Source organism: Rhincodon typus, chromosome 23, assembly GCF_021869965.1.
Source record: "Rhincodon typus isolate 14 chromosome 23, sRhiTyp1.1, whole genome shotgun sequence".
NCBI classification, from domain to species: domain Eukaryota; kingdom Metazoa; phylum Chordata; class Chondrichthyes; order Orectolobiformes; family Rhincodontidae; genus Rhincodon; species Rhincodon typus.
This window is the reverse complement of record NC_063354.1, coordinates 34,298,080-34,319,303: the sequence shown is the minus strand read 5'-3', so window position 1 is coordinate 34,319,303 and position 21,224 is coordinate 34,298,080. Positions and strand designations below refer to the sequence as shown.

General features: G+C 38.5%; 1 protein-coding gene across 6 annotated transcripts in view; it reads right to left on the bottom strand.

The window, feature by feature from the left end:
- Positions 1-21,224, bottom strand: part of wdr45b (WD repeat domain 45B) — a 48,547-nt gene that overhangs the window by 6,436 nt on the left and 20,887 nt on the right. For 4 of the 6 annotated variants that reach the window (XM_048611011.1, XM_048611012.1, XM_048611014.1 and 1 more), the window contains 5 exons: positions 19,776-19,966; positions 18,376-18,461; positions 12,196-12,297; positions 10,409-10,530; positions 4,199-6,486 (listed from right to left, as the gene is read on the bottom strand). In XM_048611011.1, the coding sequence (XP_048466968.1) occupies positions 6,380-6,486; positions 10,409-10,530; positions 12,196-12,297; positions 18,376-18,461; positions 19,776-19,966 (608 nt within the window). In that variant the 3' untranslated portion in view covers positions 4,199-6,379. Of the gene's footprint in view, positions 1-4,198; positions 6,487-10,408; positions 10,531-12,195; positions 12,298-18,375; positions 18,462-19,775; positions 19,967-21,224 lie in introns of those variants that run through there. The other 2 variants (XR_007264608.1, XM_048611016.1) reach the window with 1 other exon arrangement.

Sequence of the window (21,224 nt, the reverse complement as noted above, 5' to 3'; positions counted from 1 at the left end):
AATGAGAGGTGTAGATAGGGAAAAGACAACTACCATCAACTCTAAGATGGGGAATTTCAAGACTAGGGGGCATGTTTTTAAGGTGAGGAGGACAGACATTTAAAAAAGACATGAGGGGCAAATCTTTTACACAGAGGGTGGTTTGTGTGTGGAATGGACTTCCTGATGATGTGGTGGATGCAGGTGCAATTACAACATTTAAAAGGTATTTGCATGGATATATAAATAGGAAAGGTTTGGAGAGATATGGGCCAGGAGCAGGCAGGTGGGACAAGTTTAGTTTGGGATTATGTTCAGCATGGACTGGTTGGACCAAAGCGACTGTTTCCGTGCTGTATGACTCGGTGTGTCAATGTTCTTTCACAAATCACCCTTGCTTTGTTTGCACATCACTCACTTCTCTTTTGTTTCATTTAACAAACAGAAACAACTTCACCTTATCTAGGCTGCTCAGCCCACTCATGATTTTGAGCCTCTAATCAAATCTCCTCTCAGCCTTCTCTCAGGGGAGAACAGTCCCAATTTCTCCAATCTATCCTCAAACCTTAAACTTCGCATTCCAGGAATTATTCCTGTAAATCACTTCTGCCCTCTCCCATGTAATCCAATTTCCTGTAGTGTGCACAGTAGTCCAGCTGAGGTCTAACAATTCTCTCATGCAAGTTCAACATCACCTCCCTACTCTTGTAACGTGCCCCTTTTCATGAATCTTATTATGGATGCTTATTAACTGCTTTCTGCCTGTCATGATCTAATGCACATGTACACCCAAGTCCTTTGCTCCTGTAACCCCTCTAGTATTGCATTACCTATTTTGTTTTGTCTCAACGTATTTCCTACCAAATGGCACCACTTCACACTTCTCTGCATTGAACCTCATCTGCCAACTATCTATGCACCCTGCCAATGTGTCGATGTACTTTTGGAGTTCCGCACTATCCTCCTCACTGTTTACAATTCTTCCAAGTTTAGTGTCAGCTGCAAATATTGAGATTATCCTCTGCACAGCAAGTTGCAAATCATTAATATCAGGAAAAGCAAGAACTCCACTACAAACCTTCTTCAGGTCTAAAAAATATCCATTGATGATTATTCTCTGTTTCCTAACAGTGGCATGGTGGCTGTAGTCAGCACTGCTGCCTCACAGCTCCTGGGACATAGGTTTGATTCCACCCTCTGGAAGCTGCACGGAATTTGCACATTCTCCCTGTGTCTACCTGGGTTTCCTCCCACAGTCCAAATGTGTGCAGGTTAGGTGGATTGGCCACAGTGTCTAGGGATGTGCAGGTTAGCTGGATTAGCCATGGGAAATGCAGGGTTACAGAGATAGGGTAGAGGGGTGGGTTGGGGCAGGATGCTCTCTGGAGGATCAGTGTTGACTCAATGGGTTGAATGGCCTGCTTCCACGCTGTAGGGATTCTCAGCCAATTTTATATCCACACTGCTACTATCCCTTTTGTATCAAAACTTATAATGGTCCTCTCAAATGTGTTTTGTGGCACTGTATCAACACATTCTGCAAAATCCATGTATATCACATCAAGAGCATGACCCTCATTGACCCTTTCTATTGCCTTTTCAGAAAAACTCCACGTTAACCAAACAATTTCCCCTTTGAAAATCCATGCTGACTCTTCCTAATCAATCCATCTTGTCCAACATGACTACGCATTCTATTCTGAATATTGTTTCTAGACATTTCTCTGCCATCAAAGTTAAACGAACTGCTTGTTAATTTCTGTGGTTTTCCTTGCAACCATTTTTGACTAAGGCCATAATATTTGCAACCCTCCAGTCTTCAGGCAACACCATCACCACCCACCCCCCAAACCACCAAGTCCAGAGAACACTGAAATATTGTGGCTACTCCTCCTGCAATCTCTAGTGTCTTGCACCACCCACCCCCCACTTTGTTCAAAATTCTTGTGTGCATCATATTCAGTCCTAGTGCCTTATCAACTTTAAGTGCCAATAATCTATCCAAGGCTTTTTTCTTTATTAACTTTGAACACTTCGAGACAGAGTTGCCTCCTGTCATCATGGTCTGGGCAGAATCCTCCTCTTTTACAAAATATTCAGTTAACACTTCAGCTAAGCCCCCTGGCTCCACATAAAAACAAATTTACAATCTCTGATCAGTCTCACTCCTGCTTTAACCATTGTTTATATCCCTTTAGAACATGGCAGGATTTCCTTTTATGTTAGCTGCTTTTCTCTGTGCTTCTTTGCTTTTGCACTTCTTTGCTTTTGTACCTCCTTCCAGACCTTTGGTACTCCTGTTTTGGTTCTCAATTGGATTTTCTACTGTGTCTGTCCATAAGCACACTTGTATTTTCTAATGTTAATTCCTCACTCCATTCCCATCCAGGGAACTGTAATCTGTTTGTCTTACCTTTTCCATTAGAAGGAACATACCTCGCTTATACCTGAACCATCCGCTCTTTGCAGGCAGTCCATTGTTCAATTATTGTTTCCCCACCCCCACCCCCACCCCCACCCCCACCCCACTTCCCTCATTCTCATCAATCCTTCTCCATTCTGTTCATGCTCCATTAAAGTCAACTCTAACAAAACATTATATTTTTCCACTCTGCCCTGTAGAGAAACATAACTTGAATGTACTATCTCGTAAACTGAATCTTAAATTGCCTCTTTCTACATTTTTTTCCTTCCAATTTGCCTTTATAAAGAACACTCTCCTCATCTCCGATGCCTTTTGTACAGACTGAGGTGTCTGCATGCTTGTCTTCATTACATCTTGTAAATATTTATATTTGTATTTCAAGAAACCTTTCAGCATTTCTAGCCGAGGCAGTTAAAGTCTTCAGGCTGTTTCCATTCACTGCCAGTATTGAGGACAGAAATGTTTGTTGAGCCTCTGTATTATCCACCATGATACATTAGTGGTTTTGCTAGGACTGCAGAGCTTTGATCCAATCCATTCATTGTGTAAATACTTAGCTCTGATTACAGCATGCTGCTTCTGATAATTGGCATATTTTAACTGTGTTGCAATAGCACAAGATTGGCATTTTTTTTTTAAGATTGCTTGGTGCTGCTTCTGGCATAGTCTTCTATACACATGGAAAAAAGGGCTATTCCCCTTGCTTGATGATAATGGTATGGTGGGGGTCAGACTAAGGCTGGTAGAATGCCATTCTGCTGCTGGGCCACAGTACCTACCTATATCTATTCTGACTTTAACCCATTTCATACAGTAGTAATGCTTCACGTGGAGGTTGCCCCTCAGAATAAAGACATCTCCAAAAACACTTGCCTAAGCTAGTTGACAGATGCATATGCAATAATCAGATTATTGAAGGTGAGGCCAACTTGTCACCCTCTCGCACATTGTTTCTTTCAACAGTTGCCACCAGCTCAGTCTGGCAGTTGCACCCTTCAGAGCTCAGTCTATAATTATGCTACAAGGCCCCACTTGGTGACAACTCTAACAACATTATTTTCTCCCCCCAGCCTCAGTGCTTCTTCCTAGTGGTGCTCAATATGAAGTTCTGATTTATTAGTTGTAGATTATCATCGCAGGCTTCATTCCCGTGGTGCAACCAGGTTTCTGCACTGTTGTCCCGTTCACCTCTGGGTAGGTATGTCTTGCCAGTGGAATAGAACAAACCCTGGAAAGATGCAAGCGTCTAGGACAAAGCTGAAACTGAACTACTTCAAGATGCTGCTTGACTAGTCTGTAGGCCAGTTCTTCCAATTTTGACAAATCTTTAGCCCTTAATGAGGAGGACTTCATAGCAACAATTGGGCTGAGTTTGCCTTTTCCATGTTCAAACTGAACACCTAGGTCAAAGCAAGAGGATCTATCAGATTTAATTATACTCACCTGTAGTACAGCTAAACAGGCCTTGGGAGGCTGTTTCAGAAGGTTGTTGAGACTCAAATCACAATCTTTAGATTCTTTGAATCAAACCCCAGTCCTGCTCTGCACCATCATCTAAAGCTATAAATCAAATCTCAAGTGATTTGGTAGTTTCATGAAGATGACCAAGCACAAGACAACTAGTGTTTTGCATCAAATGTACTTTTAAAATTAATGCTGCATTTTCCTTGCAATAGTACAAATTAACAACTGTTCAAAGTTACTAATCATGATCTTAATTTTTTTTTTTTTTTATTAGTGCATGGAAACAGCAGATAAAACACAAAAAAATGGAATGACATGGGTCAAAACAAGTTAATGAAAATATTTAATACAAACCAACATTTTTTAGCAAAAAGTGGACACAACTGTGAGCTTTCCTCATTAAACAGAATTTACACAGGCACACACTTGTATGTACATCATTTTTACTCGATTTAAATTTACACTACAGCTCTCAAGTGAGTGAACAGTGGTGCTCAAAACACTGGTTAGTATTAGTAAAGAAAGGTGCTTTATGAAAATTATCCTTTTAAGAATCCATTAAGTCCAGTTCAATAACTGTACAATTACAGGAGCAGGTAAGGTGACCTGCTTAACATAGCGATTGTAAAAAGCTACTGTGAAAATTAGCAATGTGACAGCATACTAAACCCAATGCAGTTTCAATTGTAAGCTTCCTGAATTTTACTTGAAGTATTTATCTTAAGCGGAGTTCTTCAATATTTCCACATGCTGTTGTCCTATTAATTACAATTTCAAACTGTATTGTTTGAGATGTAGCACTGCACAATTTTAAGTTCAGTAATAAAGCAGATTATAGTGTAACTTGGCTATTAAAAGAGTAGTTTGTCAGTTACATTTGTGTGCTTTTCTGTCAATAAAATAAAGCACATAGGTTATTGAACCATTTCCACATATGAACTGTAAGTTTGCACATGCCAACAGAAAATTCTTAAGTCTAAGTTAGTCTGGATAAATAAATAGGCTATTAACATTTTAAAGAAAGAAAAATCAGTTTCCATTTAAGTCTGCTATGACAATCTCTGGGGAAAATCCTGTGGGATAACAATCATTCTAAGTGATCCTTTCCAATAAGATGCCACTGATCAAAAACTGCCAGAAATATTTAACAAGTGGTATTCATTTAATGAGCTAGCTTCCATTTTTAAAAAAAAAGACAGATCATCTGGTTAAATATTTTAAGAAAATATTTGAAGTTTTAGCTTACTGGCTTAGGCTTTAATCAATTTTAAAACCAAACTGGATTATTTTGTCAACCTGGTCACAGAGATTATGTTAGACTTTGAGGCTCTAGTCTAATTATGTTACACTATTAGATAGATTACAAAGTAAAAATTTAGTCATCCAATATACCAGAAATTAAAGGGAAGAAATATCAAAATAAGTAAATTGCTAAACCTTAAAATTAAATTGAATGAAAAAGCAACCAAAAAACATTGTTTTAAACACTAAATTCTCTGTAAATGTTTATATTAGTTTATTCTGCAAAAATTACAATGATTTGTTCCCTATACAGTATTTTGGACGTATGTAAAAGGTTCTCAGTATGGATGCCAATTTACTCAAGTGCAACAGATAGACAAATGTTTGAATCTCCATCAGACGCAGATGGAAATCTTACTTTTCCTTATTAAAAAACATATCAGACCTTCTTTCTAAGCAAAAATCAATCTATATCAGTAATATACAAGTTCAACTTAGCGTGTAGTTTATATTAAAAATCAGCATTTTGAAGTTAGAAATGAGTTTTGTACTTTATATACATTTAGCACAAAACTTGATGCTAATAAATTGGGCATCTTGTTTTAAACAGACACCAGTTCATAACTTTCTCTACTCATGGATTCCAAACTGAAAAGGGCAAAATTCACTGGGTATTTATTCCATGAGCTGACCTGAAGATAACAATTTCACTGCTAACAGCATTGTGCAACTTGATGCCCATTTAAGCTTGACACATTCAGAGGCCACACCATACGGTTAAAATGAAACGGAGATGTGATGACTGCACCTTTTTTTGGGCTTGTGTATTTGACAAGTAATTGCTCACATTAGGCATTGGCAGTTTTCTTCGCCAGCAAACAAGTCAAACATTACAGAAAAACCCGCTGCTCCAAAATGTTATATTGTAAACATCCAGTCACAAAGAAAAAAAAGTTTAGACAGGCACACTTAGTACAAGAGTTTATGAAAGGTTTGAAGGATTGGTTATTTCCTGTGGTCAAAGATTAAGTGCTTCTATTCATTTTCATTTTTTAAAAAAATGGATTCTCCCCCAACCTGAAACATTCCAGAACAGAATTTGAAAATGGCAAAAATAATAAATGGAGCCTTCTAAATGCGGTCCATCACGAGAGATTTATTATATCCCTCAGTTTAGTCATGTAACACTATCCTCTTTTAGGTGGCAGGTTAAAACACTGTCAGGAAATCTGTTTGAAAAGTAATTATTTGCACTCATATCATTCACAGTCATATCTTATCATCTGTCATTTCCAGGAATTGGGCATAGACATCTCGGGTGCACTCGCCTTTGGTGTTGAATAAAAATTTGTAGTAGCTGCCATCTGCACAAATCGCTGAAATAAAACAGACCGGGTTACTGAATTTTAATGCTAAAGAAATTAGATTTCTATTCAGATAGTAGGAACTGCAGATGCTGGAGAATCTAAGATAAGGTGTAGAGCTGGATGAACACAGCCGGCCAAGCGGCATCAGAGGAGCAGGAAGGCTGACGTTCCGGGCCTAGACCCTTCTTTAGACCCTTGTTTCTGAAGAAGGGTCTAGGCCTGAAATGTCAGCCTTCCTGCTCCTCTGATGCCGCTTGGCCTGCTGTGTTAATCCAGCTCTACACCTAGATTGCTATTCAGCAGTTTTACAACTATCTGAAATTAAATAAGGGCTAAAACAATCGCAATTAACAGATTAAAAATACAGGTACAATCTCCGAAGTCCAGCACCCTCAGGACTAATACTGTGCTGGGGTTTGGATTTTCCATATTTACACGTCCAACTTGTACAGAGTCTAACTACTGCATCATTTCACAAGTATCTGGTACTGTAATTGATTTATTGCTTTCTTTGTTGACAGTTGTGGCTGGAGATACTCTCAAGATAACCAAGTATAAAACAGCATGTCAATTACCAGCCTTTCAGCAATGGCTGCTCCTGCTCAAGCTGACAAAAGCCAATATACAGCAACTCAAAACAACAAACTTTATTAGAAAAGTGACTGGATTGACTCAGACAACCGTACAATGGGAATTATACTTGTAGATAAGCATTTGGTTGGTTAATTCTGCCACCTTACAACTGTAGCAGAATGAGCTCAAAGACAGATATGTACGACTTCCAAAAGAAACTTCTGGTGGAAAACCAACTTTTCCTATTTTGCAAAACTATTCAAAATTTAAGCATTTGTCTCACTGCAGATTTAACTGCTAATGCCATTCTCCAGGTTTTCTAAACATTACAAGTTGTAATCTCAGATTTGAAATTCAAACAATTAAAGATTCATGGTAGACAAAGGATAGGAGAGTAGCTATTGTAAGATTTAAAAAAAAAAAAAATTGTGCGCAGGTAGGAAAATCCCCTGGAGGGGAATTTGGAAATAACTGTAGGACAGAAACACAAGGCCAATTTTATTCGTTCCTAGAAAGCAAAAAAAGAAAGTGTTTTCTTTGCATCCATTACAGGTTCAATTCAGGAAAAATAATAAGGGCTGTGAATGTGTGATATAGAGAGATTCACAGTCTTTATTATTTTGCTTGAATTGAACCTATAAATGAATGCAGAGTAAATATTGTTTGCTTTCTTAGAAGCAACAAAATTGGCCTTATTTTCTGTACCACAGTTATTTCCAAATTCATTTTCAGGAGATACCCGCACCTGCACAACATCAAGTATTACATTAGTTACTTTTCTATCCTGTGCCTACCATGAATCTTTTGTTTTAAGTGCCCTTGACATCAAGGCCTGCACTTGACCAGGTGTGGCATAAAAAGAACGCTACCAAAACTGAAGTCAATAGAAATCAGGGGCAAACTCCCTGCAAGTTGGAATCATACCTAACGCATTGAAAAGATGGTCACGGTTGTTGGAAGTCAGTCATGTCAGCAGGAGTTCTTCAGGGTACCTACTTTTTCTAATCAACCTGGTCAGGAGAGGATATTACATACTTCTCGAGCAGGTGGGACTTGATCCCAGGTCTCTCAGTCGTGGGGTAGGGAACAGTACCACTGCGCCACAAGAGGGCCCAGTTCCTCAATGTCGTGATCTAGGCCAAACCATCTTCTCCATCAGGTCAGAAGTTGGGATATTCAATAAATTGTACAAAGTAAGCACCATTCCTTACACCTCAGAAACAGAGGCAGTCATGTCCAAATGCAACAATACCTGGATAACATCCAGGCTTGGGCTGAAAAGTAGCAAGTAACATTCATGCCACGGGTACCAGGCAATGACTATCTCACTACCATTACTTCAACAGTGCTACTATCACTGAGTCTTAGCTCAAAACAACACTCAAGAAGCTTAACATCATCTAGGACAAAACAACCCACTTGATTGGCATCACATCCACAATCACCCACTTTCACCACCACCGAACTTCAGCAGCAGAATGTACCATCTACAAAGTGCACTGCAGAAATTCACCAAAGATCCCTAGACCACTCCTTCCAAACATGGGAACTCCACCACAATCAAGACCCCTCTAAGCCACTTACCACTCTGACTTGGAACAATATCACTGTTGTTTCAGTGCTGGTGGGTCATAATCCTGGAATTCCCTCCATAACAGTAGTGATGGTAAGTACAGCACATGAACTACAGTGGTTCAAGGTAGCAGCTCACCACCACCTCCGTCTCATGGGTACTAGAGACAGACAATAAATGCTGGCCCAGTAACGCCCACGTCCCATGAGTAATGAGAAAAGTTCTCAGCCTAAACAAAGTAAAACACAGGTGCTTGGATCATCCATTCTCCTCCGGTACATTTTTCAACAGCTGTTGAGAAACTTCAGCTGTATAGGTTCTAAAATTCCAGCTTTAAAAATGTTGCATTTGCAACTTTAAAAAATAAAGGTGACTGCAAGAAAATGGCAGCCCACAGATGTTGATTCAAGCTGAAAGATTTGATTCAGTTTCAAGTTTTATTATTAGTATTATTTCCTCTGGACTACAATTTACCTTTGAATTTTTAAAGGAAGCATGATAGGAGCATTGCTAATGATAAAATTGGGAGGTTCAGTTAGGATCCCAGAAAACTACTTATCCAAGGAGTTAAACTGTGTCTATTTGCTACTTGGTCAAACCATCAATAAAAGTCAATACCGCTTATTCAAAAGCTATTCCTTACACTAATAAAGTTACAACTGACTAGAGGTGAATGAATAGGTTTAGGAAAAAATGCTTAGGTAAGTTAATGAATAAATCAGCAAAAAACATATTTAACAATGAGTTTGTACCCTCTAGCATTTCTACACAATTTAACTCCAATGTGCAATGGCATTGCACAAGCCTAGACTCAAGACAGAGCAGCTAAAATGTTGCTATAAAAACTCAAAACATAAACAAGGACTGTTATGGAACAGGATTGGTACTTTGAAAGTGAGTGACTTAGATGAGAAATGCTGAACTTATCAGGGCAAGCATCAAGGAAATAAAGTCAGTTTATTTCTTGAACCATCAAGTCTAAATCTGCCCTTTCAACTCAAAAAAAGCTCCCAATTTAAATTTTATATTTTACAACTATAAAAAAATCACTACAGTCATAGAGTCAGAGATGTATAGCAAGGCAACAGACCCTTTGATCCAACTTGTCCAAGCCAACCACATATCCTAAACAAACCTAATCCCATTTGCCAGCATTTGGCCCATATCCCTCTGAACGCTTCTTATTCATATACTTATCCAGATGCCTTTTAATTGTTGCAAATGTACCAGCGTGCACCACTTCCTCTGGCAGCTCATTCCACACATGCACCACCCTCTGCATGAAAAAGTTGGCCCTTGGGTCCCTTTTAAATCTTTCCCCTCGCACCTTAAACCTATGTCCTCTAGTTTTACCCTATCCAAGTCCCTCATGATTTTATAAACTTCAGCCTCCAATGCTCCAGGAAAAATAGTCCCAGCCTAATCATTTTGTCCTTATAACAAACCCTCCAACCCTGGCAACATCCCTATAAATCTTCTTTGAACCCTTTCAAGTTTCACAACAACTTTCCGATAGCAGGGAGGCCAGAATTGAACAGAGTATTCGAGTAGCAGTCTAGGCAGTAGGCCACGATTTTGACATATGGACAGAGCTTTATGTGGCTTCTTGCAAAATGGGAAGTTTTGATTATTTTCAAGTCTTTGGTGAAAGAATAAACAAAAAATCATTAAATTTAAAAAGGACTGCTTCAACATAGACACTAATATCATTACACACACTTTGTGGATCTCTTAGATTTTGCATAATTATAACTTGGATGGAAAGAATGAAAAAAGAACACTTACCTACAACAGCATTTGGCTCAGTACCAAAGGCACAAATACAAGGCGAGCCTGAAGGAACCTGAAACTTGGAGAAGCTCCATTTAGAACTGAAATATTTCGGAAGGAAGCTTGCAGATGCTAAACTGCAATTACAAATAGGTGAAAAATTAGCTACTGTTCATCTTACAAAATGCACAATACCCTATTCTCCACCTATTACAAGTGACAGCAGCATTTCTTCATAAGAGTATCTTGGACCCAGGTTTGTTTAAAAAAAATCTGCAGCTGCACACAACACTGAGCAAATAATCTGCAATATAGGTAATTCTACACATTGTAAACAATAGATCTATTCATGTATTAGAACATGTAAATCAAGAAAGGCCTTACTAAGGGGACTGGAATTCTAAAAAGTGAAGAAGTAATTCCTTTCAAAAAAAAAAAAAAAAAAGGGGAAAACAGACACAGATATTTGCTGTTGATGACTGGCTTGGAAGGTAGCACAACTTAAATAGTAATCTAGGGAATACCGTGGACAATTCAACACTACGTTGCCATGCCTAGGGCTAGCAGCTGAGTTGGTCAAAAGAGGACCAGTGCTATCCAGGCAACCTCAAAAATCTGATTAAAGAATTGTTGAATGCTCCGAGTAAAGAACAAGAAATAAGTAAATACTTCTGAAAGACTACTGAACTGTTTGCATTCACCAGCGACTTCAAAAATTAAATATACAGTTGTGTGCCTGTTGAACAACTCACTATCAATGGACTGAACGATTTGGCATCCATCATTTGAAAGTGGATCTGGCAAATTAAAATTCTTTTTTTCCTTTATAATTTATCCTATACCTGTGTCTATCAGTGTGTCTGAGAGACAGTGGGTTCAAATTGAATCCTAATTAGATTATCTTGTTTAACTTTGTCCTGCTAAACTTACAGTACTAATAATAAATGGATAATTTTTGCTCAATTTATAAACTTGGTGTCTAAGATTGTTATTCATTATGCCTAGTTAGGAACAAGTGAACAATCGAGGATCATTGAATAGTTTAATTTTACTATGTTGCAAATCCAGTGGTAGAAAGCCAAACCAAATCAGCCAGACTATCACTGGTTGTAGCACAAGGTATTGCAATGGACTTAAAACAAGGTATTTCAAATGATTAAAGGGATCGAAAAGGGTCAATCCAGTGAAACTATTTTCTTTATTGGGGGAAGTCTACACCAATCAGGAGACAAATTTAAAACTAGACCATTTTAGGGCAAAATCAGGATGCAGCTTTTTGCACAAAAAGGTAGTAAAAATGTTGCTAGTTTCGGGTGGTTTGTGAAGTTTGTACAAAATTAAATTTATGATAGCATTGCATTTGTTTTCTTAGGCAAGGTGTCAAGGAATATGAACAAAAAGCTAGAAAACTGAGATACAGGGCCAACATAATCTAATTATACGGAAGCCTATTCTTATACTTGCACGAGCTGGAATTGATTTTTTTTCCCGAAAATGCTCAGTGTCCTTAGATCGTGGAACAAGACTATTGTGTACACGTCATCGTTAATTTGTTTGCATTTCAAAATACGCTTCTGCTTAGATCACAGAATTGTTGGAGCAGAAGGCAGCCAATTGGATCATCTGGTCTGCAGTCTATAAATGCAAGGGGTTATTTGTTCAAAAGGAACTAAGTTGCTTGGTAGATCAGTTTAACCAAAACACTTCTGGAGACAATTTTGCAATGATCACTAAAATTTGATTTAATCAAATTTCAGATTACGACAGTAAACAATAATTTTAAACTTCTACTTGTCAATTACCTGGATTGCTTATTTCTTTTTGGGTCCTCAGCAGCAAAAATGTGAACAGTCCCATGATCACTTGATACACAGATTAAAGATGCATCTTGATTAAAATTAATGCTGCAAGGCAAAAATATCTATTAGCTGCAACAGAATGAAATCTCAAATCATAAAAAGACAAAAAGAATGCTTAAATAATGGAGTGTCAACTAGTTGTATATCTTTAACGGAAGGGCAATTGTGTATTTAGTTCCTTATTAACCTACTTGCCTCAGGGAGGAGAACCAGTGAAGGAAGGAAAAATGTGCAAAACAATTATGCCACAAAACAACTTAAACGTAAATCAAAAGAGGAACTAGAATAACAAAAGCAAACAGCATTTTCAGCTTATGCCAGGATATGGCAAGATGAGAACTGATGCAAAGTTAATCTGTAATATTTCCAGTATTTCTCTTTTGATTCAGCCTTGCTTTTTCTAGTGTACATCAGCCAATCAGGTCAAACAGTAAACAAGTAAGCCTTGTTCAGATGATAGATGGTACAAAATGACAGGCAGTTTGCTTGGTACGTGGCTGCTCTATGAAATCTGGAGCTCAAACTAATTAAGAGACTCACTTTAGTAAGTTGTTACAAGACTGAGCTTCAGCTTTCCACAAATATACTAATTCTGCTTTCTCATTACCTACTAGTTTCTGAACTTCCACTACTTTTAATCAATGTTAGATCTCTGACACATTATGGCATTGATTAAATATTGTTCAGTTCTCCTATAAACCGAGAGACACAAAATTTGATTAGTTCCATAGTCTCAAAATTCAATCCAATTATCTCCATTAAAACAAAAACTTACAAGCGAATGTTCACCAAGATATTCTGCAATGTTGTGGTATTCTAGTCAAATGCATAGTGACAAAATTAGGGATGCAGTGTCAGTATATCCCGAAATGTCAGCAGCATATTTGACTCAGTTAACATTTTAAATAGATAACTGGTGCAATCTCAAATTTCCCCAAACACAATGAAACAGTATGCCATGAAAGCACAAAGAGAAAAAAAAGAAATTGTGGCCCTTGAGTGAACATCATTTCCACATGAATTAGCTTAGTCTATGATCACGTGAACCTTCTATAGACGATTGTCTGAAACCCCATTATTGAATATATTACCATTCATTAAGTGGAGAAAAACTCCAATATAATTGCAGCGGGATCTAGTTGTTCTTGTGCATTAAGCACAAAACGTCAGCGTGCAGGCGCAGCAATTAAGGCAGCAAATGGAATTTTGGTGTTTATTGCTCGAGGGTTCAAGTGGATAAAAAAAGGAAAGTCTTATTACGACTGTACAGGGCGTTCATGATGTCGCATCTAGGGTACAGTTTAAATTCAAAGATCCTTAGGCAGCACCTATCATATCCATTACCATTTCTATCTAGAAGGACATGGGCAGCATATACATGGAAACACCACCACCTGCAAATTCCATTCCAAGACACACACCATCTTACTTGGAAATATATCATCATTCCTTCACTGGGACAAAATCTTGGAATTCTCTTCCTAAGGGCTTTGTAGGTCAACCTACAGCACATGGACTGCAGCAATTCGAGAAGGCAACTCCCCACCACCTTCTCAATAGCAACTAGGGCTGGGCAATAAATGCTGGCCAGCCAGTGATGCCCACATTCCACACGCTAGTAAAAAAGTTTTGGTGCCCACATTTAAAGGATATAGTGGCATAGGAGGATGTTCAAAAAGAGATTCACCAGGCTCAGGCTGATTCCTGGGACAAAGGGTTGACTTATCAAGACGGATTAAACAGGTTAACTATTTGAAAAATGGAAGATTCTAAGGGGAGGGTTGACATGGTAGACACTGAAATGTGTGTCCATTAGTGGGGCAACGTCAAACTAATGACCTGAGTTACAGAATAAGGGCTCATTTAAAACAGAAGCCAAGGAGTTTCTTCTCTTAGAGAATAGTGAATAGCTGGAATTTTCTGCTCCAGAAAGCTGTAGAGGCTAGATATTTCATCTCATAAGAGTTGAGCGTCTGTGGGGGCAGAGTGCATATTTAAGGCTGAGATAGATAGACTCTTGATCAGGAAGAGAATCAAAGTTACGGGGAAAGGGCAAGAAAATGGAAGTGAGGAATGCTGGATGAGCCATGGTGCTATCGAACGGCAGATCAGGCTCGAGGGGCCAATTGGCTTATTTTTGTCCTATTTCTTATGGTCTTGCACTAAATATTTAAAAAAGGAGGTAGATTTTTGTTTTTGTATATACAGGAGTTGTGGGGGTCTGATGAGTTAGCACAAAAGATGAGTTGAGGACTGGGGTACATCATCAGTGATGATCTTATAGAATTGTGGGGCAGGCTTGAAGAGCTGAATGGCCTCCTCCTGCTTCTACTTATTATGTTCTTATGCAGGCTGACTACATTTTACTTGCACACTCCATGATGGTCAGCGAAATTACAAACAGACCGATTGTGAAGCACAGTCTTTGATTTTTGGAGCAAAAAGATTTCATAAACATTTGCATAGGTATAGATTCACTAGCAAAACTGATCATAAACTACAGCCACAAAAAGAAAGTCTACAGGTCTGACGGCACCTACGGAAAGAGAAATAGTTTCAAGTCCAATATGACTTGTCTTCAGAACTAAAGGGTGTTGGAAAATAATGGTTTTAAATGCTATTGACAAACAGGGAGAAGGAGCAAATGAAACAGATGGTGAGAATTAGTAGCGACTAAAGGAGATACACAGATTATAGAATAGATGTTAATGGCAGGTGCAGATAATAGAAAAAGTAGGTCAGAGAGCAAACCCCCACAAAATGTGACACCGGCTGCATTGATGGGTGGATGAATGCAATCAAAATGGAGGACAGCATTCATATTCTGAAGGAGTTGAACTCAATGTGGAGTCCTGAAGGCAGCAAAAGTGCCTAAGCAGAAAATGAGGTTGCACTGGGCTTACTTGACGATTGCAGCAGCCCAAGGACAGAAGTATTGGCACGAGAGCAAGATGTTGCCATTTTAGTGTAACAATGCAAGGTCAGAGTCAGAGTCAATCACATAGACAAAACAGAGGTGTTCCATGCTTTTAATCGTGCCAAACTAGAGAAGACTGCACTGTGAGCAGTGAATACAGTAGGCTAGATTGAAAGTAGGATATTTGAATTATAGCAATACAAATAAATCACTGCTTCACCTCAAAAGGTTTCTTCAACAGTGAGGAAGAAAGAGGTAAAAATGGCAAGTGTTCAAGGGAGTAGGATCTTTTTCTGCCATTTCTTCCACATCCACCAGGATGTCACAAACAAACATGCTCCCCCTGCCCTTCCGAGGTCAGCTTTCCACATAAAGGAATCCCTCTGACACATCCTGGTCCACTCCAATTTCACTCCTAACACTCTCTCGCAATTCCTCCCACCTCACCCACAGCACCTTCTCATGTAATCACAGAAGGTAAAATACTTACCCTTTCACCTTATCACTCCTCACTGTCAAAAAGGTCCCAAGCACACCTCTTGGAGTACTTCTTTCAATCTAATCCACTGTATTAGCTGCTCTTCATGTGGTCTCCTTTACTTAATCACCCTTTCTTTGAGAATTTTAAAAGGAGATCCAATGTGTCCTTTACAGCATCTTGCAAACCCACAATGTCTACTAGAGGCACAAAGGCAGCAGAGGCATGGGAATATCATCAATTGCAAGTTCCCTCCAAGTCTTACATCATCTTGATTTGGAACATTAATCATGGTTACTTCGCCGTCCCTGGGTCAAAATCCTGGAACTCCCTTCCTGATAGCACTGCAGCTGTCCCTACAACCCAAAGAATGCAGCAACTCACTATCAATCTCAAAGGAAGTTAGAGATGGGCAATATCTCTAGCCTAGTCAATGAGATCCACTTCTTAGAAGCAAAAGAAAAATTCTCCTCATGACAAAGTCATCTTTTGGGTTCATGGCAGCTAGCATCAAGTAATCAAGGGTTTGTTATCTGCCTTGCCACACCGAATACTACTTTTACCTTTAACACCACACAAATCAATGAGTTGTTTTGGAAGGTTTTTTCCTTCCTCTACCAGGCAGGTATGATTAACTTGGGTCCGAATGAGGTTTTCCCAGTCAAACTGGCCTGTGCATACCTCTACGGACTTGGTCGAAATTTCAATGTAATGTTTCATATCCGGTTGTCTTGAGAAAACAAAATCATATATAGTAACAGTTCTACATTTAAGGTGGCTGTAATTCTTTACACAGAATAGGTATTTTGTAAACTTCAATTAAATTGCATTTGAAAACACAGAACACCTTCTCCTGGTCTGCAGGTGCGACCACAATCTTCTGGTGGCCTTGCATTTTATTTCTCTAATTTGCTGTCACGCTAATATCTTTGAAACAATACAACTGGCCAATGGCAATGAGACTCAACGTAAGTTTTGAGGAACAGCATCTCATCTTTTAATTAGGACTTTATAGCCTTCCAGTCTAAACATGAAGCACATCAATTTCAGACTGTAAACCTTGCTCTCTCCTCCCCTCCCCTCCACAGTTCATCCCTAAACTGGATTCCTTCGTATGGCAAGGTTGCTCTTTTATTTTCTGCTTTCAAACAGCAGCACACCTGGTGTAAGCTTTGTTATGTTTTCTTTCCCTTCCTGCCTCATCAGTATTCTCGTTAGCTCGGGTAAGACTAACCCTGCTGAGATTCAATCTGTACCTTGCAGCCTATCACAGGCTTCCCTTTTGTCCTAGCCTGACCTAGTCCTTGCTGAAAACTACTACATCTCTAAATTTTCCCAGTTCTGGTTGAAGGGATCAACCTGAAATGTCAACTGTTTCTTTCTTCATGGTTGCTGCTTGATTGGAGTATTTTCAGCATTATGTGTTTTTCAAATCAATAATAGCTTGGATGTTTTGAGCATTTTTTGCTATGACCAGTATCTACTAAGATTCAAGGGAGTGTTTTAAGAATGCAGATTATTATTTTTTTTTTAAAGAAACAAAAAGCAACAGCAGCCTTGTTTAATTGTCAATCTTTTGGAGAGAGATTGGTCCCAGACTCCACTCTCCATGCAACTGAAAGACCTTCTGAAACTCCTTACATGCCACTTCCACTGCAATGTCCCACAAAGAAATCAAAAAGGTTTCAAATTTATTCCCTCTCAATTCTCCTTGTTACTTACGTACCCCAAAAACGCTTTAGCATCCTTTTATGTGCTTGATAATTTCATTTTTCCAGTCAAAAATCAATTTATCCACACCTCAATTTATGGTACCTCTTGGCAAACCATTTTTTTTTTTAAAAAAAAAATATATAAAAAGGTAGCAGGAGCACAGAGTTTAAACATCATTTTAAGTGGATAATCCAACAAAAAAAAAAATTTTAAAATGCCAAAGAAGTTGACATCAAGTAAAAATATTTGAACTTGGAAATCTAGAATTCAACAAACTGGCCTCCAGTATTCAATAGTGGAGGAAATATAAACATGCCCGAAAAATAAAAGGGTATATTAACATGACAATATTAAATAAATATGTTCTATGATTGGTAAATAACTGCAAATGTCCGAGTAAAAAGGATAGATTTAAATGCTACACAAAAACAAATCAGCTATTTGTAGATGTTGATCAAGCTAGATGTGCATTTGGCAAGATTTTTTTGTGACTTATGACAATTATTGAATGGATGATGCACAAAGACAAAGACATTTTGTAGAAGTGGACCTAGACAGTTAATGTCAATAGCATTAAGTGACTGATGCAATTGCCTTTTACAAACAGAATGCACCCATTCTGACAGGATGTAATCTATCGGTTTGATTTAGAATGATGTTCGGGGTGCACATTATGAATCCGTGGAAGTTATAATCGTTTAGAACTAAAATCTGCTGCAGAAATAAATAAGATTAAAAAGAACATTATTCTCGGAATATGTTCATCACAGTCTGTGCATCTTTCCTGGTCTATATCTTTCAGTCAGATGAAAATTGTTGAGTCATTCTGAGATTTAGCATTGGAAAAGAGCCCAAAACATTTTATTTTCATCAAACAATTTATGCCTTTGGTCAAACTAAATATAACCCAAAGCACCAACTCTGAATCTCAAACACCCTATCCTTAGAAAAAGGACAAAACTCACACAGCCAGAACAAGTTAAATCATTGCTAAGTAGTAGAGTTTTAAACATACCAATAAATGTTTGCTGCTTGTGATCCCCTTCGCAACTCTTGGATGAGCTGTCCTGTGGTAGTGTCAAAAACTCGGACCAAGGTTCCCTGTGTAAAACAACAAACTTTCTATAGATGGACATATTAATCATTTTTAAGATGTTTATGGTGTGGCGCAGGGAAAGGAGGCCTGGGTTGGGGGGCGCAAAAACAAAAAGGTGTTACAGAAAGAAGTGTTGTACAGTCATCCGTCAAAATGAGGGTTCAGAAGACACTTACAAGGATGTTGCCAGGTCTGCAGGGTTTGAGCCTGGAGAGGCTGGGGCTTCTTTCCCTGGAGGCCAAGGGATGGCCTTAAAAAAGAGGTTTATAAAATCATAAGGTGCATGGATAGGGTCAATAGCCAAGGTATTTTTTCTATGGTGGGGGAGTCCAAGACTAGAGGGTATAGGTTTAAAATAAAAAGGAGAGAGGGGAAAGACTTAAAGACCCCATGGGTAACTTTTTCACGCATTGGGTGGTGCATGTATGGAACGAGCTGCCAGAGGTGGTGGAAGAGGCAGGTACAATTATTTCATTTAAAGGCATCTGGATGGGCACGGGTATAGGAAGGGTTTACGAGGGATAGGAGCAACAGATGGCAAATGAACCTATGTCAGATTCGGATGTCTGGTCAGCGCAGGAGAGTTAGACAGAAGGGTCTGTTTCTGTGCTTTATGACTAGGACTTTATAAGATTAACTAACTGTCCACACATCACGGAGCAGGGCAAGTAGAAAAACTGAACACGGATTTACATCAGTCGTACTCGACCTCCACACATTTAACTGGTACAGAATTTCAATAGTTTTAAATATGCGTTTCAGGTGCAAGCAATACTGAGAAGACAAACCAAATTTGCCTTTAAAAACAAAAAAGAAAATCCATCTTAAATATTACGTACAAAAAGTCAATTTGAAAACCTGACTTCCAGTGGTGCACCTCAAATCAAATACTTTGATTCTGCTTGTAAATTCTATTTATAAACCGAGTGATAAAATATCTGCTACATAGAGAGTTAGGATGCAATGTCAAGTTCCCAATCAATAATCTTTTGCTGTATTTCTTGGAGAACGGGACTGTTAAGCTGAATTTCTAAGATGTTTATTGTCACCACAACTGCAGGGGGCACCATCACTACCTGTTGCAGTGCCTGTGACATTGCTGCCAGTGACACCGCAGCAAGGTGCATGCGAAGAACAGCAGCAAAACAGGAGTGTTTCTCATATCCTGGAATCACGATTTGCTCATGGCACCACTCTAAACACTTACCCACCCTACTCCTAGCCCCTCACTGCCTCACAGTAAACCACTGCCGACAGCGAGAGCGCAAGGTAAGATAAAGCAGTGATATCTAAAAGACTGACTTTTTTAAAAATCTTGCCTTTTCTGAAGCTGTGGCTATACGAGTCCCCTGAAGATTTAAAGCAATACAGCTCAGAACTCCCTCATGAGCAGGTATGTCAACTGGAGGCTTTTCAGTGCTGGCAAGGTCCACTATTTGCACATGCCCAGTGTGTGTTCCTGGAAACGCGAGAAGGGAATTGTTGCTGTTTGGACAAAGGACACATAATCCTGGAAGCAACAAAGAGGAGATGGGACAAAACAACAATTAAGTCAGGTTACAGGGCATAATTTCATTTTGCCAAAATCTCGAAGGTAAGCTTTTAAAGAAAAAATGTTTAGTTTTAATTCCAAACACAACATATACATATTAAACTCAAAAAAACTGAACACATGTAAAAGGGCATTTATCTATATTAGGTATCTTGGTCAAGTCTCTACTTATTTACCAAGCCTTTTTGAGGTCAATTTGATTTAAAGTATAATCATCAACGGTCCTCTGTATAAAACTTTAATGTGGAATAGCATTCCATTTTCAAAATTCTAAAGATTTCAAACAACACTGCTTCCAAACTGTATGGGTCATCAGCAAAATCCTCTTGCATTTCCAAATACCACCACTCTTGGTATCTACTTTTTAGCCGAGCATCAATGTGGCCAATAGTTTGCATCTATCCCATAAAACACATACTATTTGAAATCCAGCTGGGTAACATCCACACTGGCAATTCATGCATCCTATTTGCAAGTCTCTGAAAAGAATTTCACAAAATTGACGACAGTTTATTTCCCCCTAATTACTGGCAGACTTCCAATTATATGGCCCACATATTTATAGGACAATGCAGTAATTTTGTGAATGATGCTTCAATTTACTTTGAATAAGTCACAGGACTGGAGTTTAAACAAACAAAAAGTAAACCTTATATTAAAACTCAACTAGAGGCAGATGAATGACCCAGCACTTTCACCACAGAGCAGTTTGCACAGGAAATAATTTCCTTGACCAAATATTTTCAAAACAGTTAAAATTCTCAAACTTACCAAACATCAAATGGGATAGTAAATGGGTTATTCTGCACTGTCATATTTAAATAGTTTCAAAAATAAATTCTTACAATCAAATTTAAGTGCAAAAGAAAAATGTTGCTGGGCAACTTTACTTCGTTGGAAATCTAGCTACAAAAAAAAGGGGCAAAGTTCAAGAGTATGGCAAAGAGATAATTGAGTAAACAAATTTGTAAATATGTGCCATTCTTGTACAGCTACACCACAAAAACAAAACAAATTTTACCAAATATAGGTGCAGAAATGGTTTTTAAAAATATAAACCTAAAATCAATGAATAATTTGTAACTACTTTTTGCTCGGGACCTTAGCTGCAGAAGGAAAAAGCTCGAGAAATGCTTAATGGCCTGCACGTATTGTGATTCAGATTTACAGACAACAGGAGTTCAGAAAGGTCATTGTTGTTTGCTAATCGAATAGA